The sequence below is a fragment of the Sebastes umbrosus genome, chromosome 1, assembly GCF_015220745.1.
Source record: "Sebastes umbrosus isolate fSebUmb1 chromosome 1, fSebUmb1.pri, whole genome shotgun sequence".
In the NCBI taxonomy this organism is placed as follows: domain Eukaryota; kingdom Metazoa; phylum Chordata; class Actinopteri; order Perciformes; family Sebastidae; genus Sebastes; species Sebastes umbrosus.
In genome coordinates this window covers 42,657,837-42,679,872 of record NC_051269.1, presented here as the reverse complement: position 1 = coordinate 42,679,872, position 22,036 = coordinate 42,657,837, and the positions used below count along the sequence as shown (strand labels likewise).

General features: G+C 42.3%; 1 protein-coding gene across 1 annotated transcript; it reads left to right on the top strand.

Annotated features, from left to right (window-relative positions):
- Positions 1–19,948: 19,948 nt before the first annotated feature.
- On the top strand, positions 19,949–21,814 carry LOC119497457 (interactor of constitutive active ROPs 5-like). The gene is made up of 2 exons (XM_037785597.1): positions 19,949–20,428; positions 20,462–21,814. The coding sequence occupies exons 1-2, from the start codon at positions 20,095–20,097 to the stop codon at positions 21,688–21,690; spliced, it is 1,563 nt and encodes a 520-aa protein (XP_037641525.1). The 5' UTR covers positions 19,949–20,094; the 3' UTR covers positions 21,691–21,814.
- Positions 21,815–22,036: the final 222 nt, after the last annotated feature.

Sequence of the window (22,036 nt, the reverse complement as noted above, 5' to 3'; positions counted from 1 at the left end):
GACTGATGGAACGGAAGCAGAGTTGTTCTTTGTTGGCCGGTCGGGTGTCGTCTCTCCCCTGACCTCAGCTTTCAGACAGCACACACACCTTCCATGTACAACACCTAGAGCGGGGGGGGTCACCAACAAGTAGCTCGCTACCCGTCTCTACCGGATTAAGTTTCTATCCAAGCAAATTCACAGACCCCCCCTCCCTTCTGACACAAAATGATTATTTGCCATCAGTGATGCCGTGACATTAGGCGATGTTAGGCTAGCAAGCAAGTGCGTTTTACAACTTTAAAAACTTAATGATTGGCATCGATGGCATCACGTGACGGACGCGGAAGTTGTAGTACCGCCGTTTGGACACTACAAGAGTCGGGGTCGACGACCGCCACTCTTCCTGGGGGTTTGGCAAGGAGCCCCGGCAAAGGGGCGCCATTCATCTGCATTTATGCTCGCACTGCAGAGCCGGCCAACAATGGCAACGCCTCGCCGTTGGCGAGGGAAAAGGCAGTAAAATTAACAGCGAACCAGTAAATACTGACCCGGTCTGTTTAATTAGTTTATATTCATGTAATAAATATACAAATGTCAGTTAAACGGAAATCTGCATGAGAAAATGATGCAGAACAACAAGATACGGTTATAATAATCACCCTCTTATAGTGATCGATTTGACCCAGACAGACGTGATCACTATTAGAGGTTTCCTCTCATATTGCATATTGAGTCTGCAAATTATTTAGCTCTGGAATCAGCCTATAAAATAACCATCATGTGTAAGTCTTTAATTGTATTATATGTAACTCACTTTCACGTTGCTAAACTACACAAATTCCCAGAAAATACTACAGAGAGAATGACCCATTGTACACAGCCCTGCTCGTCATAAGATATCAGCGATCACATCAGACCAGAAATACAGTAGACGGGATGAAACCTTGTCTTGGATCAATTCCAGTATAATTATCACAGCAAAGGAGTAAATTCCGGCAGGTGGATTATGGGATTATTATAGTGATTCTACAGGTGATAAGGTTCTATAGATGAGAAACAAACACGTAAAAAACAACTACAAAATACAAGACACAGCATCGGTAACAATATAAACCAGTATGAAACATTGGACTGCTCCTGTTCTAGTCTTTTAGTGTGTATATATACACAGTACATGTATTTCTGTACATCTGACAGAGCTGTCTCCTGTGGCGATTGTCACTCATGACTTCATGTCTTCAGCGTCTGTGTTTCCCCCCACAGTGATTATCTCTCTACTGTGCCGGAGGACTGGAGCTTAATAGTGCTGTTAATAGCTTCACCTGCTGAGCCTGAGCAGGATCAGACAAACACGGCAGGACCAGCAGGCTGAGGTGTGGTGAAACGGGGAAAGTGGGAATTCCCTGTCGTGCTGCTGCTGTTGAAGAACTCTCCTTGTGATGTTTCATTATGGCCGTTAGCTAATTGACTCATAAAGAGCTCTGAATGATGATGATGACCCAAACACCCAGAGAATGAGCTGTTTCCAACATAGAGTGGATTAAAGCTGTTTCAAGCATGGAGACAAGTGATAGTGTTGTAAAATTAAATGTTAAATTAGTTTCAAGGTCCTAGACCAGGGGTCAGGGGTCAGCAACCTTTACCATCAAAAGAGCCAAATCTGTCTGGAGCCGCAAAACATGTGATCATTGTGATGAAGGTAACACAGTTTATAGTCTAATGGTACGTGTCCACAGGGGCGTTTTTTATCGCGAGGGGACGCGACGCTTCACAACTTTCAAACCGGAACCAGTCTGGAGGCTCATTTGGAAACTTTCTTCTCTTATTTCACGTAAATAGTTCACTGAAATGTGTTTCTGAAAACATTTGAGGCGAGAAATAATCCATGCAGTTGATGAATCTGTCTTTATTTTGGATCAACAACGTTTATTTTAAAAGATCCTCGGGAGTTTGGAGAGGCGGCGAGTCGCGTCGGACGCCCGTGATTTGCATAAAGTAGACGAGCCCTCAACTTTATGCAAATAAGGAGCGGGCGTCGTGACGCCTAGTCTCTTGAATCGCGACGCCACGCTACCAGAATGCATTGCGCGGCTGTTTACATAGACAATAAATGGGGGGCGTGGAACGCACGGAGGCTGTGGACACGTACCATGAGTATAATAGTATATAAGTCTAATGCAGTGAGGGCCAAAGAGACAATGTACTACAGAGTATTAGGGCCACATTGAGGGAAAACACATCTGAGATTTACACAATAAAGTAAAAACTTTACGAGAAAAAAAGATAAATAACACGTGAAATTACTACTTTATAATATAATGACTTTATTCTCACCGTACAACACACTGTTTGTTGGAAAATTGCTATCGTTAATCCGGGCAGACACACAGCTGACAACCTGCTAAACTAAACTAAATGTGCGGTGGAGGGTTACTGGGAAAGTGGCTGCATGTCCACGATGCCATGCTCCAGATTTTCTAAGTAATAAATCTAAAGTCACAGACTTACATAAATAATCTGTTCTGTACTTCTAGATACTGATCTACAGCATCTCTACTGTGTGCTCCGCATCAATGCAACCATGAGCGCCGGGAATTCCCCAACAACGCTTCAACACTGCGTGGTGTTTACTACGAGAATCAAAGCGATTGGAGCCCACTGGAGGCTACATCTCTCAGTGTTTCACAACCACTAAAGAATGCACAATGATAACAGATGAGTCAGACACAATCACCGACCTGATGAATTACCTTTTTAATTGATTTAACTGTTATCTCAAACTTCCACCTTCCATCTCTTTCCTTGACGTCTCTCAGACAAAATGAACTGCTACAGCAAGACACTTATTTAACTAGTTGTAGTTTCTTCCTACCTCACAAAAGTCAGGATCTACCAGAGCAAATCTAAGCACAAGAAGGGGCTATTTGAGTGCGAGGGCAGGGTTTTGAGGGGAAGCATTACAACAATCTGAACGTGAAATCAATGAGTCAAGCTCTCAAATTAAAAGACCACACTCTTGAATAAAAATGGGAAAAAAGCACCATAGAAATCCCTATTTATATTTATATGGGTTCCAAACGTTTGGCTATGATCAAAAATAAGGCAGGTTTCATGCAAATAAAGTCTTTTCCACATATTGTTGATAAAACACTGTTGAAGAAAAAGTGAGAGCTAGTAGCTGCAGATGAGTCTGAGATGAGTCTGAGATGAGTCTGAGATGAGTCTGAGATGAGTCTGAGATGAGATGAGATGAGATGAGTCAGAGATGAGATGAGATGAGATGAGATGAGTCAGAGATGAGATGAGATGAGATGAGATGAGATGAGATGAGATGAGATGAGTCTGAGATGAGATGAGATGAGATGAGTCAGAGATGAGATGAGATGAGATGAGTCAGAGATGAGATGAGATGAGATGAGTCAGAGATGAGATGAGATGAGATGAGATGAGATGAGATGAGATGAGATGAGATGAGATGAGTCAGAGATGAGATGAGATGAGATGAGATGAGTCAGAGATGAGATGAGATGAGATGAGATGAGATGAGATGAGATGAGATGAGATGAGATGAGATGAGATGAGATGAGATGAGATGAGATGAGATGAGATGAGATGAGTCAGAGATGAGATGAGATGAGATGAGATGAGATGAGTCTGAGATGAGATGAGATGAGATGAGATGAGATGAGATGAGATGAGATGAGATGAGATGAGATGAGTCCGAGATGAGATGAGATGAGATGAGATGAGATGAGTCCGAGATGAGATGAGATGAGATGAGTCCGAGATGAGATGAGATGAGATGAGATGAGATGAGATGAGATGGAGATGAATGTCAATGGTCTGTCATAAGGCATACACCATATATATATTAGCATTCTGCTGCTCTGTCACTGATAGACAGTGATTGATATTTACACATGATAAAGGCTCGCACTAAATGGGTTTCTCAGGAGGAAAAAAACAGGAGATCATTCATCATAACATTGGAGAACTGGGTCATGACACGAGACTGTTAGTCACATGCACGTTGTGTTTCTGTTCTCTAATGCCACATCTGCCCGGGGGTTTCAGATCAGTAATATAATGTTCAATTATGTTTTGCTGAATTTGATTGCATAGTTGATCTGCGTGACTGCTGTGGATGGAACACATTCTGTGACTAATTTTATGAAAGATTTTAACCAAATGAACTCATTAGAGGTAACGAGTAGAGGCGAGGGGTCATTTGGGACAAAGCTCAGACAGAAATTGGGGAACGGGCTTTTTGCATATTCTGCACCCTCAGCCTGGAATTTGCTCCAAAATGACGTGAAAATCAAGGAGCTGGTATCATTAATACCGCTGGTTCCTCTTTGTCCCCCCATTTGTCTTTAGATAGTTCTCTTTTAATACTAATTTTAGTGCTTTTAGTGTTTGTGAACTGTATTTGTGTCTCTGTTTGTGTCTCTGTTGTAGCTTTGTGTTCTTGCTGCTGACTGTCTTGGCCAGGTCTCACTTGGAAAAGAGGTTCTTAATCTCAATGGGACTAATCTGGTTAAATAAAGGTTTGAAGTGGCGTTACTTAAAGTTCCTGTCTGTAACTTCTTCCACGTATAAATCATTGCTGGTCGGTGTCTCATGGTCTCTCGTGTGTCTCCGCTGTTCAGACTCAGACTCCAACACAAACTCCAGTGAAGCACCAAAACCTCTTGGTTGTATCTAGTGAAGCTGTTAAACAGTGTTGGCCGCGGTCGGAGGACGCGGGGGAGACCGTAGCTTTGGTCTCCAGGACCGGAGTCTCTGCTCCTCTGCTCCTCTGCTCCTCTGCCTGCCTTCACTCACACACTGCGCTCCTTCTCTCTCTCTCTCTCCACCTCTCACGTGCATGCTGCTCACTCCACACTGCAGAAGAGTTAGTTTAGCTCTGAGAATATCTAGTGAATGATCAGTGGACGTTTGTGCAGAAATAACTGCTGCAGCTCCTCCAGACCAACAGAGGTTTCCCGTGTCTTGTGAAGTGACGGGGCTCCGCAGAGAGAAACGTTATCGTCTCCCACCAAAACTCCGGCGTCTCCCCCGTTCCCTCCGGCCGCAGTCGGGAGGCTGAGGCAGGAAAAGCCAACACTAGGACCAGCATTGATTCATGGAGAGACCTTGGTCTGGTCAGCTAACATTACTGCCAAGCAGCTGAAATATAGAGTGATATTGTGCTTTTAGCTGACGTGTGTCTCCTCACTGTGTTGAGTGATGCTCCTTCATGTGTATGTAGAGCGAGCACAAGCGCCAGCAACAGGACGCTGACTTTTGTTGACTTAACGGACACAGGTGTCGCTGTTAACAAGACATTTCTGATTCTTACATAGAGTCCCTTTAAGTACGGGAAGTGACTCATACAGGTACCACCCGTCCACCCCGACCTCCTCCCTACGCGGCGTTTGTTGCTCTTTATACTTCCTGGTTCATGATTACGTGGATTAAATTGATTTTGTGACATAAATACGAATTATAGCGCATCTTTTTTTGTAAAATTGTGTAATTTTCTGGTTTTGCATCTGTCCAGTAGTAGTTGTTGCCGACATAAAAAAAAGCCACTAGTAATAATCACACAGTTTTTTTTTTTAAACCTTGAAAGATTGACAAAGATGTTCAGATAAAGAAACCCCCCCCCCTCTCTCTGCTATCATCACAGAGAACTCATCATGTGTACGTCCTGTAAAACTAAAGAGAGCTTTCTGGAAGAAGAGCAGAAGGAATTACACCACAGAGCCTCGGGGGGCCTGAGACAGAGCTGATAATAGCTGCGCTGCACTCATCATGGCATGTAGGCAGTAATTAAAAAGCTACCTGTAGTTTCATGCTGCCATAGAAAAAATGTGACCAGCTATGAAGGTCAAGTGAGGAATTATTTTCCACTTTTGAGCACTGTAGATGTGTTTCTTCATACAGGACGAATAAATGGAAATCACTATTTATAAGAGTTGCTAACAGGTGAAACTGAGATTAGGTCTAATCTCTATGTGTCCTATCTGCGATGCAATAAAAAAAAAAAAAAGTTTCTAGACAAGATGTAAGGTAAAGTGATTCCAGTTGGCAAAGTTTAAGTACCATTTTCAGAGATTTAAGCATATTTTGATGATTATCGGATAATAGCGCGAATCGCAATTATTTTGAGCAGGATAATCGTGACATGGAATTTAGCGTGCAATAAGAACGCCGTTCGCTTTCATGTGTACGCCATGTAGTCTGTACTGAGTCCGATGTAAACACACCCGCGTAAATATGTAGATGTAAATCAGCTGTTACTGTCACACATTATATTTGTACACAACACACAGTGAAATTTAGTCTCTGCATTTAACCCAGCAGTGGGCAGCTACTATACAGCGCCCAGGAAGCAGTTTGTGCCTTGCTCAAGGGCACCCCGGCAGTGCCCAGGAGGTGAACTGGCACCTCACCTCTTTTCCGTAGTTATGTTACGTTGTTTCTGTACGGATTTTACTTCGTTTCCGTAACTATTTTAAGCCCAACCATGGCGTTTTTCCTAAACCTAACTAAGTGGTTTTGTTGCCATTATCTAACTGCGGCTGTTACCGTAGTTTTGTTACGTGGCGTGCAAATGACATGCAAAAAGCCCAAAATGCATCTTCATCGCACTTGGAATGTCCTTGTAATGTCGTGCCATTTATACGCCTTCCTGTGAGATCGGGTTGACAAAAACGGATGCCATAACAATAATTTGAAAGATGCATAGGGGCTTTAAAGTTGCAAAGAAACTATATTTGAATTAGGGATGCACCGATACCGATACCAGTATCGGGTATCAGGTCCGATACTGTGCTCATGTACTCGTACTTGCAAAACGGATCCGATACAACGGCTCCGATACCACTTTACAGCAGCGTGACGTTAACCTCTCGTCAGCATCTTTCAGTTCCCATCGCACGCGCTCACGCTCCATTCTGCGCTCCGCTCTGCGTTAGACTCCTTGGTCCTTGTTTCAAGACGGGTCGGGTGGGTTGCCGACATCGCCGCAAACCCCTGGCGCCTTTTACGTGGGCCGAGCCCCACCCTTGAGGCACGACGCGGTTGGAGCGCACTGAGGACAGTCCGCCCCGGTGAAACTTCGTCCACGGCCCGGGAAGCACCTTCGCCCTTAGCCTTTCCAAGCCGACCTAGGTGGCGGCGCACCGCCTCGTATGCGGGACTCCCCAGCCTGCCGTGTGTCGCTCTCACCCTCCAGCTGGCTGTTAACGAGGGTCTTTTGGCACAGAGAAGTACTCGTATCGGTACTCGGTATCGGAGAGTACCCAAATGTAAGTACTTGTACTCAGTCTGAAAAAAAGTGGTATCAGTTCATCCCTAATTTGAATGCTGAGATGGGACATGACACGGAGTGATTTAGGGAAATCAAAAATGCTTTTTATAAACACAACCCTGCTTTATCATACAATTCAGATTACCGTGAATTAAGTAAACATGGTGTTTGCTTCTCTATAAGGCTTTGTATTGCCTGTAGGTGTCACCTGAAATGTGTAGTGATTCCAGTTCACTGATGAAATCTTGATGCAGTAATATAAGGAGATTCAAAAAGACAAAGTCTTTGTAGATGTAGAGGCTTTGCTTTGTTGGAGTGCAGCTTTCAGCTCCATAATCACAGCTCTGGGTGACCTGTGTGTGATTCAGCTGACCCGAGGATCAAAGCGGCGCTGCCTACCTGTGCGAGCATCTCCCGTTAAGAACAAAGGCCCGCGCTGTCAGGCCGACCCTCGGCGTGGCTGACCTGCAGCGACCGAGCCGACTGAGACGTGAACCCACCCGGCCTCAACAAACACACTGCTGGACAACTTCAAACACGGCACTCGGCTCTGAACTTCATTACCTCACATGAAAGAGAAAAGATTCGTCTTTCTTTGGAGCCAGACATTTCGTTTGATGCAATTCACTGACCTATATATGGGCACAGAGCAGGTTGGGTTATCAGGTTTGTCACATTACATCACTACAGAACGAGACCATTCCAATAAGACCCGTATATAATGGCTCTTTGGCCCCTACGATGATGTAGCTCTTATAAAGTCACTTGATAAAGGTGATGTCCTCATCACACACCACTGTGGACGCGAATGGAGGAGCTCACCTCCTAATGTTTCTGTTACAGCAGCTTGTATGAGGCGGTTACTCTTCAGTGGACCCGGGAAGAGAAACATTTCAGAGTTGGAAGGAAGTCATTTTTCTCACTTAGCCAAGAGGAGCAGCGCCGGGCTGTGTGAAGCAGAACGGGGGTTTGAAAATCACCCGTCAACCCACTAAAATCTATCAGTGCACCTCTCCCAGTCCTTTACCTTTAACCCAATCTCACAGCAAGGCGAATAAATAGCATGACATTACAAGGACAATCCGTGTGTCATGAGGACGCATGTTAGCCTTTTCGCATGTCATTTTTACAACACGCAACTTAAAATAAGTATGTAAAATATGTACGGCTGTCAAAGATAACGAGATAACGCGTTAGCGAAAATTTGTTTTAACGCCACTAATTTCTTTAACACGGAAATGCAACTTGCGATTTTTAGGTTGTAGTGGGCTAAAAAAACCTAAAGAATCCATCGGTACCAACCGGGTCATACCAGGCTTTTTTCCAAACAATCTCATATATTGCATTTAATTTTTTTAATGGTCAATTCACCCAAATTACAAAAGACAAGAAAGATAAATTACATCTATTGGTGTGTAGCCATGCAGATAGCTTTGGTTTCATTTAGTCTTTGTAGAAACTGTGTTCACAGTTTTTTGAATAATCCAGCGAAAAGTTATTTTAGGGATTATTTATTTAGTATAAAGTTGGGCTATCAAACGGAATTTCCTTTTAATGCCAATAATTCCTTGAAGACATTAACACAAGATTGTAGCGGCTCAGTTTTAAATCTAGAGTGAACATACTGGTATCATATGAAACTAGAAAACCTGATGAATCCATCGGTACCAGCCATGTCATACTAGCTTGACGATAAAGAGGTTAAATAACGCTACAAAGTTACGCTAAATTTCAGCGAGGAAAAACTGTCATGTCCATTTCCAAAGGGTTCCCTTGACCTCTGACCTCCAGATCAGTGAATGTAAATGGGTTCTATGGGTACCCACGAGTCTCCTCTTTACAGACATGCCCACTTTATGATAATCACATGCAGTTTGGGGCAAGTCATAGTCAAGTCAGCACACTGACACACTGACAGCTGTTGTTGCCTGTTGGGCTGCAGTTTGCCATGTTCTGATTGGAGCATATTGTTTTATGCTAAATGCATTCAGTTGAGCAACATTAGCATTCATTTGTAGTGGTGTTTCTGCCCACCTGCTAAACCTTAGTCCAATACCAACTCTACTTTTAAGTCTGTTTTAGCTGCTTAATGCTCCACTATGTTCAGTGTTGTTGCTAACTTTGTCTGTTTGCCGTTCGGTGTGAGGCAGCTAGAACACAGTGGATCTATCAAAGCTTTTTTTTTACTAAAATCAGTTGCCTGCAGCTATTGAAAACAAGGTTGATGAGAGCCATGAGACTGAACCAAACAGTAAAGTTGCTGTAAAACCAAAACAATGAGCTGAAAGATGCAAAAACATTTAAAGAAAAAAAAACATAACGCAAGCTTTCTGCTAAAATAAAGTTAAACCTCAGTTAAGCTAAATGAAGCCTCTGTAAAGAAGCCATAAGAATCAAATTAAACCTTAAATGAAAAAGTTTAAATAATAATTAAAGATACATATTCCACTTCTCTCTTTTAGAATAAATCTATATGGAAAGTTTTATGATAGACAGTTCCTTTGCACAATCTTGTACATGTAAAGAACTAAACAATGATGAGCTACATGTCAGTCAGCTTCCCTGAAGGCCGGAAACAAGCAGGAATGATGAAGTGAGCTTTCAAGTCTTTTGCCCTCTCTTTACTGTCAGCGCCGGAGGGAGAGCCGGAGCTCGGTATGTCAGGGAAAGTCTCTCTCTCTCTTCCTCTGGTCATATATCCATGTACAGAATGTATTGGCACTCGTTCCTCTCGGTTCACACGATACCGGATCAGTTCACAGACAGACAAGGTTTTACATGTTCAACTCCTCGTGGAGCACAAAGCCTTCAGAAAGTTTTAAACTTGAAGAAATCAGTGAGATTTGATTGGCTCTTGGCACAAAATGACTGTAATTTGTAGGATTGCTGTTCTAATCACCCTTCTGTTTTCTCAACTTCTGCTATGATTTCAAGCTGGATGAACAGAATCTATCCTGTCTGTCTTCCAGTTGTCATTTTTCCTTTCTTTTTTTTAACGATTTTGAAAAAAAAAATTTAATACCAGAATCAATATATTTGCTTAATTTGAGTCTTTGTGGAGGAAGAAGGAAGTTACTGCTTTTATTGTGGTAGTCTGAGTAACGTGACGTCATATCCGTTCCGTATCCGTCAACCAAAACAAACCTCAGAGAGTCTAAAACGTTGGAGGGTCAGCGTGGATACGACCTGCACCCTCCCATGTTAAATCCAGTAAAGGATGGAAACACTTTGGGTTTCACACATTGACAGGAAAAGCAGAGCTAGACAGAGCAGAGCTAAAGCTGCATGCTAACTTCTAAAAAAGGCCAAAATGTGTCCGAAAATAAGTCTGAAAAAGGCAGAAAAAAGGCAGAAAGAAGCCAAAATATGTCTGAAAAAAACTTAAAAAAGGCTGAAATATGTCCAAAAAAATGCCAAAGTATGTCCGAAACATGGCCCAAAAAATATCCAAAAAAGGCCGAAATATGTCAGAAAAAAGCCCCCAAAAAATTTCCTAAAAAAGTCTGAAATATGCCTAAATAAACGTCTGAAAAATGTCTGAGCTATGTCCAAAAAAGGCAGAAAAATGTCTGTAAAATATCCGAAAAAAGTGCAAAATAGTTAGCAGGGAACGTTATGGTATGGCGGTAACGTTATGGTATGGCGGTAATGTTGCGGTGGAGCCGGTCGTCGCTCTCGTCTCCGTGGTCAAACGGGCCGACGCTACGACTGTAGAGCACCCGGATACTGACATTTGTGTTCTCTGCATTGAAACGGCCCCGATGGAGCTGACCATGGATGGATAAAGAGAACGGAGCTGACGGGAGAGCTAGAGACCACCTTGGAGAAGTTAGAGGAAGTAGACACGTGGGACTACGTCCGCTTTTCAAAATAAAGTGTTAACAAAGGGAAATGTATATACAAAATACATCTATAGAAATAAGATTGATGGATTATATTCACCAGAAGTATAAAACATTACATGTCCCTTATAAATTAAAAAAAAACACCACTAATCTGTGAGGTAAATAACATTATTCTTTGATTTTTGGGTTGCTGGAATGGACAAATCTCCCTTTAAGGTTCGTTTTGAACAGATAATAATGTGCAATTAATCATGATTAACTATGGACAATCAATCGATTAAATATTTTAATGGACTGACAGCCCTAGTTTTCAGCTGTGGAAGCTGTTAGCTGATATTATTTGCCAATATTTAGTCAAATTAAATCTTATTATTGTGCTCGTGCCAAATATTCCATGCTTCGTCCAATATTCAACCCGATGAATCAAACTCATCAGATTTTCCAACAGTGAATATTCCACATGCTGCAGTTTGTTGTTTGCAAATCTTATCTTCTATGTTATCTTTTTTATATAATTGTATTTTTCGCTCTGTGTACCTTTCCACAGATACTGTATGATTAAGAGGAGCAGTGTGGGAGCAATTAGGGGAATTCTTCCATAACAGGCCTATCCAAGAAAAACACACCTGAAATAGCACTTCATCATGATTTGCAGTTACGACAAAGAATAATTAATCAAAATGAGACGGTGCGTGTCACATCAAGGTATAACACATTATACCTGGCAACACTCGGTAAGTATGACTAATCGTGAGTGTGCCGACAATTGCAAGGTTCGGCGGCGCAGTAAATAAAATCTTACGCAAACAGAAGCTCTTTGATTTCTCGATATAGGCGTGGCAGATAAAAGAGGAGAGACTCTGTGATTAGAAGATGAACGGTGTATAATCAGAAGGCGTCATTTAAAGACCTGGTGTCGCTGTCACAGAGGGAGTTCTCTCTCTCTCTCTCTCTACTTTGGAAGAACATCTATCCGTTGGAAAAGCTGACTCATGATTTCACACAGAGTCCTCATGATAACCATCCGCTAACAGACGGGACACATTACTGTAATATGGAATCAGTGGTGTGTTAGTGGAGGAAGCTCCTGTGAGGAGGATGGGAATGTGCTCACATGTTGCTGGAGTGGAAAATGTAGGCATGTATTTGATAGACTGACGCTCAGACAGGTTACGCAAGTGTATATTGTGCAAGTGAACATTCCTTCAATAACAGCGTGTGGTTGTTTGGTGCCGTCTGCTGCCCTCTATTGTCAACCTGCAGCTCACTGAGGTTAACACAAAGAACGTCTTTGAATACTCCACTCAGACTGCGTACACAGTCATGTCCTGTTGTATAGCTTCAATGAACAAGCTGATACAGAATATACACTCACCGGCCACTTTATTAGGTACACCTGTTCAATTGCTTGTTAACAAAAATAGCTAATCAGCCAATCACATGGCAGCAACTCAATGCATTACGTCATCTAGACGTGGTGAAGACGACTTGCTGAAGTTCAAACCGAGCATCAGAATGGGGAAGAAAGGGGATTTAAGTGACTTTGAACGTGGCATGGTTGTTGGTGCCAGACAGGCTGGTCTGAGTATTAAACTGCTGATCTACTGGGATTTTCACGCATAACCATCTCTAGGGTTTACAGAGAATGGTCCCAACAAGAGAACAGATCCAGTGAGCGGGGGTTGTGTGGACGGAAATGCCTTGTTGATGTCAGAGGTCAGAGGAGAATGGGCAGAGTGGTTGGAGATGATAGAAAGGCAACAGTAACTCAAATAACCACTCGTTACAACCAAGGTATGCAGAATACCATCTCTGAACGCACAACACGTCCAACCTTGAAGCAGAAGACCACCCGGTACTAGCAAGGTGTACCTAATAAAGTGGCCGGTGAGTGTATATACCTTGTCAGAAAGTATGATAATTTTTCAAACCTTTAAGTTACCTAAGGAGAAATAAAGAGGGGGAAAACTGGATGTTAAAGCACAACTAAGGCATTACTAAATATGATATATAGGCTCCATATCCTTCTGGGAACCAAGTAAAACAAGTGTCTAACAATTTCTTTTTTGTGATTTCCTTCCTATTTAGGGATTTTAAAATAAAATAAAATGTAGACTTTATAAATTGTATTTTTAATAAGGGATGCACCGATACCGATACCAGTATCGGGTATCATCTTGTAGTGCACGCTTCAGCTGTAAAATGAGAAAGTTTGTGATGCCGCCGCCATTGTGGAAATCTGGTGAAGGAACGCCAAGTTCTGGTCACATGACCAAAGCACAGCCAATAGGAACGCTCTCTCTCTGAAATGACCTCTGATTGGTCAAAGTCTCCCGTCACGGGTTAGATGTTCTAAAGCTTGAAAACAGAGCCATGAGGAGGAGCAGAAGTCTAGTTTTCTCTCAGAACACTTGGATTACAATATGCTGCAAGGTTATTATGGGATTTTTGCCAAATGATGCCAAAAATATACTGCCTACTGCAGCTTTAAAGGGTTAGTTCAGGTGTTTTGAAGTGTTATGTGGTACTTCTCCATAGTCAGTGCATCCTCAGTTACAGATCAGCAGCAGAGAAGCTGACAGAACCAGCAAACAGGAAACACAGTTATTAGTGTCAGCAGCTCTGTACTGAGTCATGGAAGCACCAGACTGTGAACAAACATGATAACAACATGCTCCATTTAACACATAACTACACACCTACTGTACCACGGCTCCAGTGTTTTGAATTTGGACTGCAGTACACATTTTAAACGCTAGCTGTCAGTGCTACATATTGCTCCTTTAAGTTAGATCAGGGGTCAGCAACCTTTACTATCTAAAGAGACATTTCAGGCAAAGAAAAACAAAAAAATCTGTCTGGAGCATCAAAACATGTGATCATTGTGATGAAGGTAACACAGTTTATAGTCTAAGTATATAGTATATAAGTCTAATGCAGTGAGGGCCAAAGAGACAATGTACTACGGAGTATTAGGGCCACACTGAGGGAAAAACATCTGAGATTTACACAATAAAGTCAGAATATTACGAGAATAAAGTCATAACTTTACGAACAAAAAATTAAATAACACTTAAAATTACTACTTTATAAAATTGTGACTTTATTCTCTAAATCTTAGATTAATTTTTTTCCTCAACGTGCCCCTAATACTCCGTCGTACCGTCGTACCATAGACCTACAACAATGATAAATAAAAATGAAAATGTAAACAGAAAAACAGTTATTCATTTCCACTAATCTTTTTAAAAGCCGCTGGAGAGGAGCTGAAGAGCTGCATGTGGCTGGTCGCAGGTTGCTGACCCCTGAGTTAGACCAAACGCTTGAAACTGCAAATATGCCTCTGTCATTTTAGAGAAACTCTGATCTTAGACGTTCTAAATATCAGTGAAAGTATAAAACATCCTGAGGTTGCAGGTGAAAGCTGTGCAGTAAAACTAGAGGTTAGCATCGAGGCGTTAGCAGAATAGTGTGACTGGAGGTCTGGTTGTTCTCATGTTACAGTAACCTGGTGGGAGCTCTCCTCATGGATTTAGTTTTCTTGATAACAACTTTGAAGCTGAGACCGATAAGCAGAGATCACACCCTAACGAGTGGGACGCCGCCTCAATAGCCGGAAGTGTTTGTGTTCTTCAGCAGAGGAAAGAGGCCACCCGGTACAGACCAGCGTCACCGCCGGACTGGCTTTTCCTAAACAGTCCTATCCAATCACACAACACACAGCGGACCGTAATAAGGACCATGTTTTACTACTCAGGATGAATTAAGATGAGTAGAACTTCATCACACATGTATTTTTACGTTTGTGGTTTGTAATAAAAAGATGAACCAGGAGCAACCAGCAGAAACAAAAGCACCAAAGATGAAGACAAAAAGTAAACCTTGGAGCGTTTCCTCCTTTAAAAAGTCACTAGAGATATTTAATCTAGATAAAACCATAATAGCTGTAATGTTTAAGGCTTTTTCAGTCAGTCCTGTGTACAAAGTTGGCAACTAGCTGGCGACATAGTGGAGCATTTAGCTGCTGAAGAGTCTGATATCTTTCTTCAGGACTCGGTGGAGACCAAAATAGAGCTAAAAGGAGTCTCCTGCTGGATGTGTGAATAGGCAGCCTCGTCTCCTACAAAATTACAACTAAACTGCATTCTCAAAAACTTTTCAAGGGAAACGTATTTTCTCCAGGATTATGAAACAAATCAAAAAAGCAAAAAAACATCATGTTTGGCTTAAAATAAGTATGTTTGTTACATTATTGAAGTTACGGACGTAAATTACAATAAGTGAACGTCAACTTCTGGTTTCACACGGGACACGAACAGCGGTCTCCTGAGTGAAAGTCCTGTTTGTTTGACCCATCCCTCCTCCCTACGTGGACTTCTGTGGACTATGATTAGAAATTTGTGATACGTCAAAAACAAACATAATCCAGGAGAGAATATGTTTCTCTCTAAACGTAATCGACCGTGCAGTTTCGTTATATGGGAACGTAACTTTTAGGAGACAGGGCTGAAATGGGCAGCTATTTGCTAACAGGTTAGCCATATCAACTGTTTGATGTGATCATATGTCAAAGTTTTGTTTTTGTTTTGTTTGTTCAGCTGACCGCAAGTGAGTTATCAATTCACTGCAATAAAGTCAAAATATTAGCCGATGAAAATTGTTCATATATGAAGGTTTTTATCCGACCACGTAAATGAAAAGTCTGAAGTTATTTTATTGGCTTGTTATTTATTGTTTTATTTCAGTGTGACATGTTCTAGGAGCTTTTCTATCCCAAGAAAATAACGAACAGGTGCAGTATAATATCAAACACCTACAGATGGATGACAAATTAAAGGGACAACCTGAAAGAATGAATGGAAGAACATAACTAGAGGGCACGAGGGCTCACTGAATGGTTAGATGATCTGCTATGGCCTTCACAGTCTCCAGATCTTAACCAAACTCAACACCTGTGGAGTGACGGACCATTTTGGAGTGACGTGTTACTCAACGCTCTCCTTCATCATCATCATCATCATCAAAACACTAAATGAGGGATCTACGCTGAGGAGTATTGAAGCTGCTCAGAAGGCTCCACGGTGGTGGAACAACACTAATGTTGCTTTATCTGTTCACAACAGCTTCAGCCCAAAGACATCTGTGATGATATAAGATAAGATAAGATAAGATAAGATAAGATGGGACTTTATTAATCCCGACGTTCTTGTGCCAGAGATTGCTCAAAATTACAATGAGTTCAAGTGTAATAAAATAAAAAGTACTATTTCTAGCACTGGTGCCTAATAGAATAACAATAAAGTAAGATCCATTTATCATGATATCATCCTCTAAAACCTTTGTATTGGTCAGCCTGTGGTGTTTATTTATACGGTGACCTATGAGAGATTCCTCCTCCCTACTTTCCATCTGAAAGGCTATCTATCTGCTGGGAGGCAGCGGAGCACACACACACTTTCCGGGTGGGAATGTCGGAGGGTGTAACACACACTAAATACAACCGATGATAAAAACAGTTTAAATAAGGACGGCTCAGACTTACTGTGAAGCAAAACAACGTCTAAATGAAGTTAAATAAACGAGTATTCATAGATTTTATTACTGATCTATTATTATATTGAACATTGAGGTGCTATAACTATAAATAAACTTGTCCTTAACTGAGAGGTGCATTAGGTGGCGAGGCCTCGGTCTGCTGACTCTTCCACCAGTAGATGGGGATGTTGGCTTACCGATCACACACCATAGAAATAATGAAACGGCACCAGTGAAAGAGCACTGATGTGGAAATATAATTGACTCCCACTCTGGACCGATCCGTGGCCTGGACTTACAGTACATGAACACGGCCATCTTATTATCATATAAGCACGAGGAAAATAGGAGATGTTGTGTGGGGAAAATAAAAAAACATTAACGAGTTGAAAAATAAGTAAAGGGGGAAAAACGCATTTTGCCTCTTCTTACCAACTGAACGGAAAGGAAAAACACAATTTAAAGACATCATTTATTATTAGTTTTTACTCTACATTTGAATTGTTTAACTAATTGATGTATTCAGTTATGTTTTAGACTCATCTAATGGGCTTTTAGCACATTCAGTCACTTTCAAGTGCCTTTAATTTCTAGTGCTGCAAAGGTTTATTAGTTTCTTCAGACTTTTATGAATAATTGTCATGAAAATGAACATTTACAGTACATGGGGAGCAGGGCTGTCGCAATAACCACAATTTTTGCAATACCGCGATATTGACAAGCCAACCGCAGCGGATGGCAAGCAACCGCCACAACAGCTATGTTTTTTCTTTTTTTAATTCTCTGCAATGTGCAATGAAATGTTTTTACACTACGCTACTAACGGCAGCAGCGTGACGAGGCGCTGAGCGTCTTTCTGCTCTGAGCGCTGCACGTTTGGTGATTTTTTTCTGGCTGCTGAGAGTTGAAAAATGTTCAGCGTTGGGTAAAACTCCACACATTCCAACTGTCATATCCTACATGTAGACTACAAGTGCTGAACAACAACAACAACAACAACAACAATGGAGGAGAAATGAAATCAGCCTGGCGGGTCCGTCCTCTCTCCCTGCAGGCTTCAGGCTTCCCTTCATCCAGAGCAAGATCTCTACCTTGAGCTGACATTTTGATATTCCGTATCATAGCAACCAAAACGCAACCAAAGCGTCTCGGATGAAAAAAAACGCTGCACCTCATCGCATTTAATTTCCTTTTTTTTTTAAAGTTGCAATCCCACATATTGAGCTGTTGAGCCGATCGTTATCAGCGCAGGGTTTATTCCTTCACCGTGACAGCCCTAATGGGGAGGTTAAAGAGCAGTTCTTAAAGAGAGTACAGAGCAGCATTAAACACCGACCCAGACTTGTGCAGTGACCTACGTAGCACCTCGCCGCCCTCTGTAAGAACCAACAGCTTGAGCAGACGTAGTAAACGTACAATGCCAACATGTTTTTCTGGCGACTGGGTCAATCAGAAGACGGGGTATTGATGCAGATGCAGATCTGCATCAATACCCCTGATACTTCATGGGAAAATAGCTTGCTACTGAAAACTTTCATGATCAGACCAGACTGTTGCTGGGAAATGTAGTTAAACTGGTAGAAATGATAGTCCTCGTCACTTTCAATGAGAATGAGCACAGAACAACATAGTAATACGGTGGCAGTGGAGAAAGCAGACGTCTTCCAGTGGCCACTTGTAGTGCTTTACCAGTCTGTATTCTGATGCTCTGTGACTGACACATAGGCCCAATTCCAATCCGGTACCTCCACCCTCCCACTCCGCGGTGGAGTGAACTCTGTTTTTAGTCACACTCAAAGCTCAATGAAGCTCCTTCTTTAAGGTGGAGGGGATCGATACACCAGCAAGCTTTGGGACCAACTTCCCTCTCTTAAATAGGGAATATATAACGACAGTGGAAATAATAATGCTGAAAAATAGGATACATGCAAATAATATAAATGCATGCATTTATAAGAATGCAAGAATATTGTAAAATAAGAATATTATTTTAAATGTTCTGTATAAATAAATGCAGTGTTATTGCCGGAGTAAACCAGATTATTGCACTGTTAAGCCAGTATTGCACAGTTGAAGATATGATAAATGATGAGCTCCTGATAGGGGTAAAAAATATGAAATATATGTTTTCTAGCCTAGACGAGGGTATATTTGATCCTTTATACAACCTATTTACTTTATGTTGTTGATGTCTGTATGACGATAAAGTACAATAAATGAAATGCCCATCAGTTTGAGCCTATCACAGTAAATGTTTGTACTGGTAGTCGCACGGAACTGACATTGGATCGTGTTCCATGATGAACACTAAACGGCGTTGCACGTCGTCAGTGAGGGCAGCTGGTTAAGTCGGCATCGATGCAGCTCGCTGTTGGAGGGTTTTATAACACACCTCCACTCCCCAGTGATTGGTTTGGAACGGCCCTTAATATAGTGGACGCTCCACGTGAACGGAGTGGAAGTAGGTTGGGAGAGGGTGTAGGGGAACGTTTGGAATTGGGCAATAGACTGTATATAAGAAGTGAACGTAGTCTCTGTGACGTCACCCATTACTTTTTGGACTGACATTTTGAAGCCTCAAGTTCTGTATTTTGTCCGTCACCATCTTGTTTCAGTCAGAAGTGAGATGCGAGGGTGGAGCTAAGCACAACTGAACGCTGAATAAGACATTTTCAGGTGACCAAAAATGTTATAATTAACTTTGATGAACTGACTGGATGGCGAGCACTTGTGTTGTGTAAACAGCTCAGAAACCCTGAAAGCCGTACTGAATGCCCTGTAGGTACTTTGAGTGTAAATAAGGTGCCAGAGTTCATAAAAAAAAGCATCAAAATAGACTAATAGAGTTTGTTTATTAAATATCCCTGACCTCAAGATGTGCTCAAATCCCCCAAAATGCCTGTATTTACTAATTCATTTATAAATAACTAAATAATTAATAATTTAATATTTACTGAAATGCAGTTGCAGCTTTTAAATACAGTAAAATATCTGATTTATCTGTCATATAGGCCTAGTGTCAATCCTTGTGCACAAGTCCATTTAGTTAATAAGTCAAAGAATTCCAAACTAAAGATGAATTATGGCTCTTCCAATGTTGATTCATTTCATTGATGCCTGTTATTAAATGTTTGTTTATTAGCTTGGCTTCCTGTCATTTTGCATTGTGACATCACATTCTGTTGTCATGGAAATGGCTTTGATTTGATCTTGTGATGTCACAATTCCTTTAATCTCTAATTCTAGAGTCCTGCTTCAGAGCCAGTCAGAGAGACAGTTCTTGACAGTACTTCACAGGTCCAGTCAAGTGGATCCGCCACAGAGACTCAGAGCTACAGTCTTTTAGAGATAACGAGAGACACAGGTAAGTCTCTCAGTCTGCTACGGAGAACTACATTCGGTCTTCTACGCACAACAAGTCTGCAACAGCGTGCAATGGACAGAAGACACAATCCAAGAAACGGGGTAAGGGTAGTTGGCGGTGTTTCGGTCCGACCAGCATTCCATCGAAATTCCCGAAAGGGCAAACGAGCACCTCGTCAAAATCAGGGTCAACTGGCACTTTGGAAAAATCACCATCAGGGGCAACCGGCACCTCAAGAAAATTGCCCCAAAGTCCAACTGGCACCACAGCAAAAGTGGCCCAAAGTCCAACCGGCACCACAGCAAAATTGGCCCAAGGTCCAACCGGCACCACAGCAAAATTGGCCCAAAGTCCAACCGGCACCACAGCAAAATTGGCCCAAAGTCCAACCGGCACCACAGCAAAATTGGCCCAAGGTTCAACCGGCACCACAGCAAAATTGCCCTCAGGAGAACGCTGTAATCATTGAGCTCGATGAGCAGCGTGATCTCTCTACAAAACTGGAAGAGACCACGAGCCAGCTGCGACTCAAAGAAGGTGAACTCCGAGAACGAGAGAAATTCTGGGCGGGAGAACTCAAAGCTCTTGAGGACAGGTTCAAACGGGACCTGGCCAACAACGAAGACCAGAACTGGGGACTCCAGAACGAGGTGGACCAGCTGCAGGATGAGGTCCTCAGAGACAATGAAATAGAGGGTCTCAATACAAAACTGGTAGAGACCACGAGCCAGCTGCGACTCAAAGAAGGTGAACTCCGAGAGAGAGAAAAATTCTGGGCGGAAGAACTCAAAGCTCTGGAGGACAGGTTCAAACGGGACCTGGCCAACAACAAAGACCAGAACTGGGGACTCCAGAACGAGGTGGACCAGCTGCAGGATGAGGTCCTCAGAGACAATGAAATAGAGGGTCTCAATACAAAACTGGTAGAGACCACGAGCCAGCTGCGACTCAAAGAAGGTGAACTCCGAGAGAGAGAAAAATTCTGGGCGGAAGAACTCAAAGCTCTGGAGGACAGGTTCAAACGGGACCTGGCCAACAACGAAGACCAGAACTGGGGACTCCAGAACGAGGTGGACCAGCTGCAGGATGAGGTCTACCACAGGGACAATGAGATCCTGAATCTCATTAAAGAAAAGCAGGATCTCTCTGAAAAACTCAGAGAGACCACTAGCCAGCTGCAGCTCAAAGGAGGTGAACTCCTAGACAGTGAGACAGTCTGGCAGGACAAATTCAAAGCTTTGAAGGACAGATCTGCAAAGGACATGGCCGAAAAAGAACAAGCCTGGGAGACACTGCAGCTGGAACTGCAGAAGAAGGTGGACCAGGTGCAGGATGAGCTCCACCGCATAGACGATGAAATAGAGGGTCTCTCTCAACAGCTGGAGACCAAATTAAAAAAGGTGCAAGACGAGAATAAGGACCTGGCCGAAAAACAACCACGCCGGGAGACGGAAGTCCAACTGATGCACACAAGAGTGAGACAGATGGAGGTTGACCTGGCCAATGAACAACACCGCTGGGAGACCAAAATCAAACAGTTGGAGATGGAGAAGGAGGACTTGGAGGAGCTCTGTCTGAAACTGAACAATAAGAGGGGTTTCTTTTTCCGCAAGAGGGACACCGAGGACAGACAGACAGAGTTACAGAAGCTGAAAAGCAAAATGTAGAGTCGAAGATGACAGCACAATCAGTGATATTTCTGTAAGGGGTTTCTCCTGAATGCTCAGGCAGGCTTCCCTTACAATCCCAAAAAATTATAAAAAATAAATAAATAAAAAAAATCAAATAAAAGTTCAATGTGTCTGCCTCGCTGAAGAAACAGTATCAATACAGTATTGTATGATATTATGGTAGCTATAGAAGCACTGGTATCTGTTTAAGTTATGATTTAACACTGAAACTGATCAATAAAATGATCAATGTCACGTAATAAAAAGATGTTGCCAAATGGTATTTTAGGCACCGGTGAAGCTGGTTCTGTAATAAACGACGATGTTCTACAGGAATAAACCA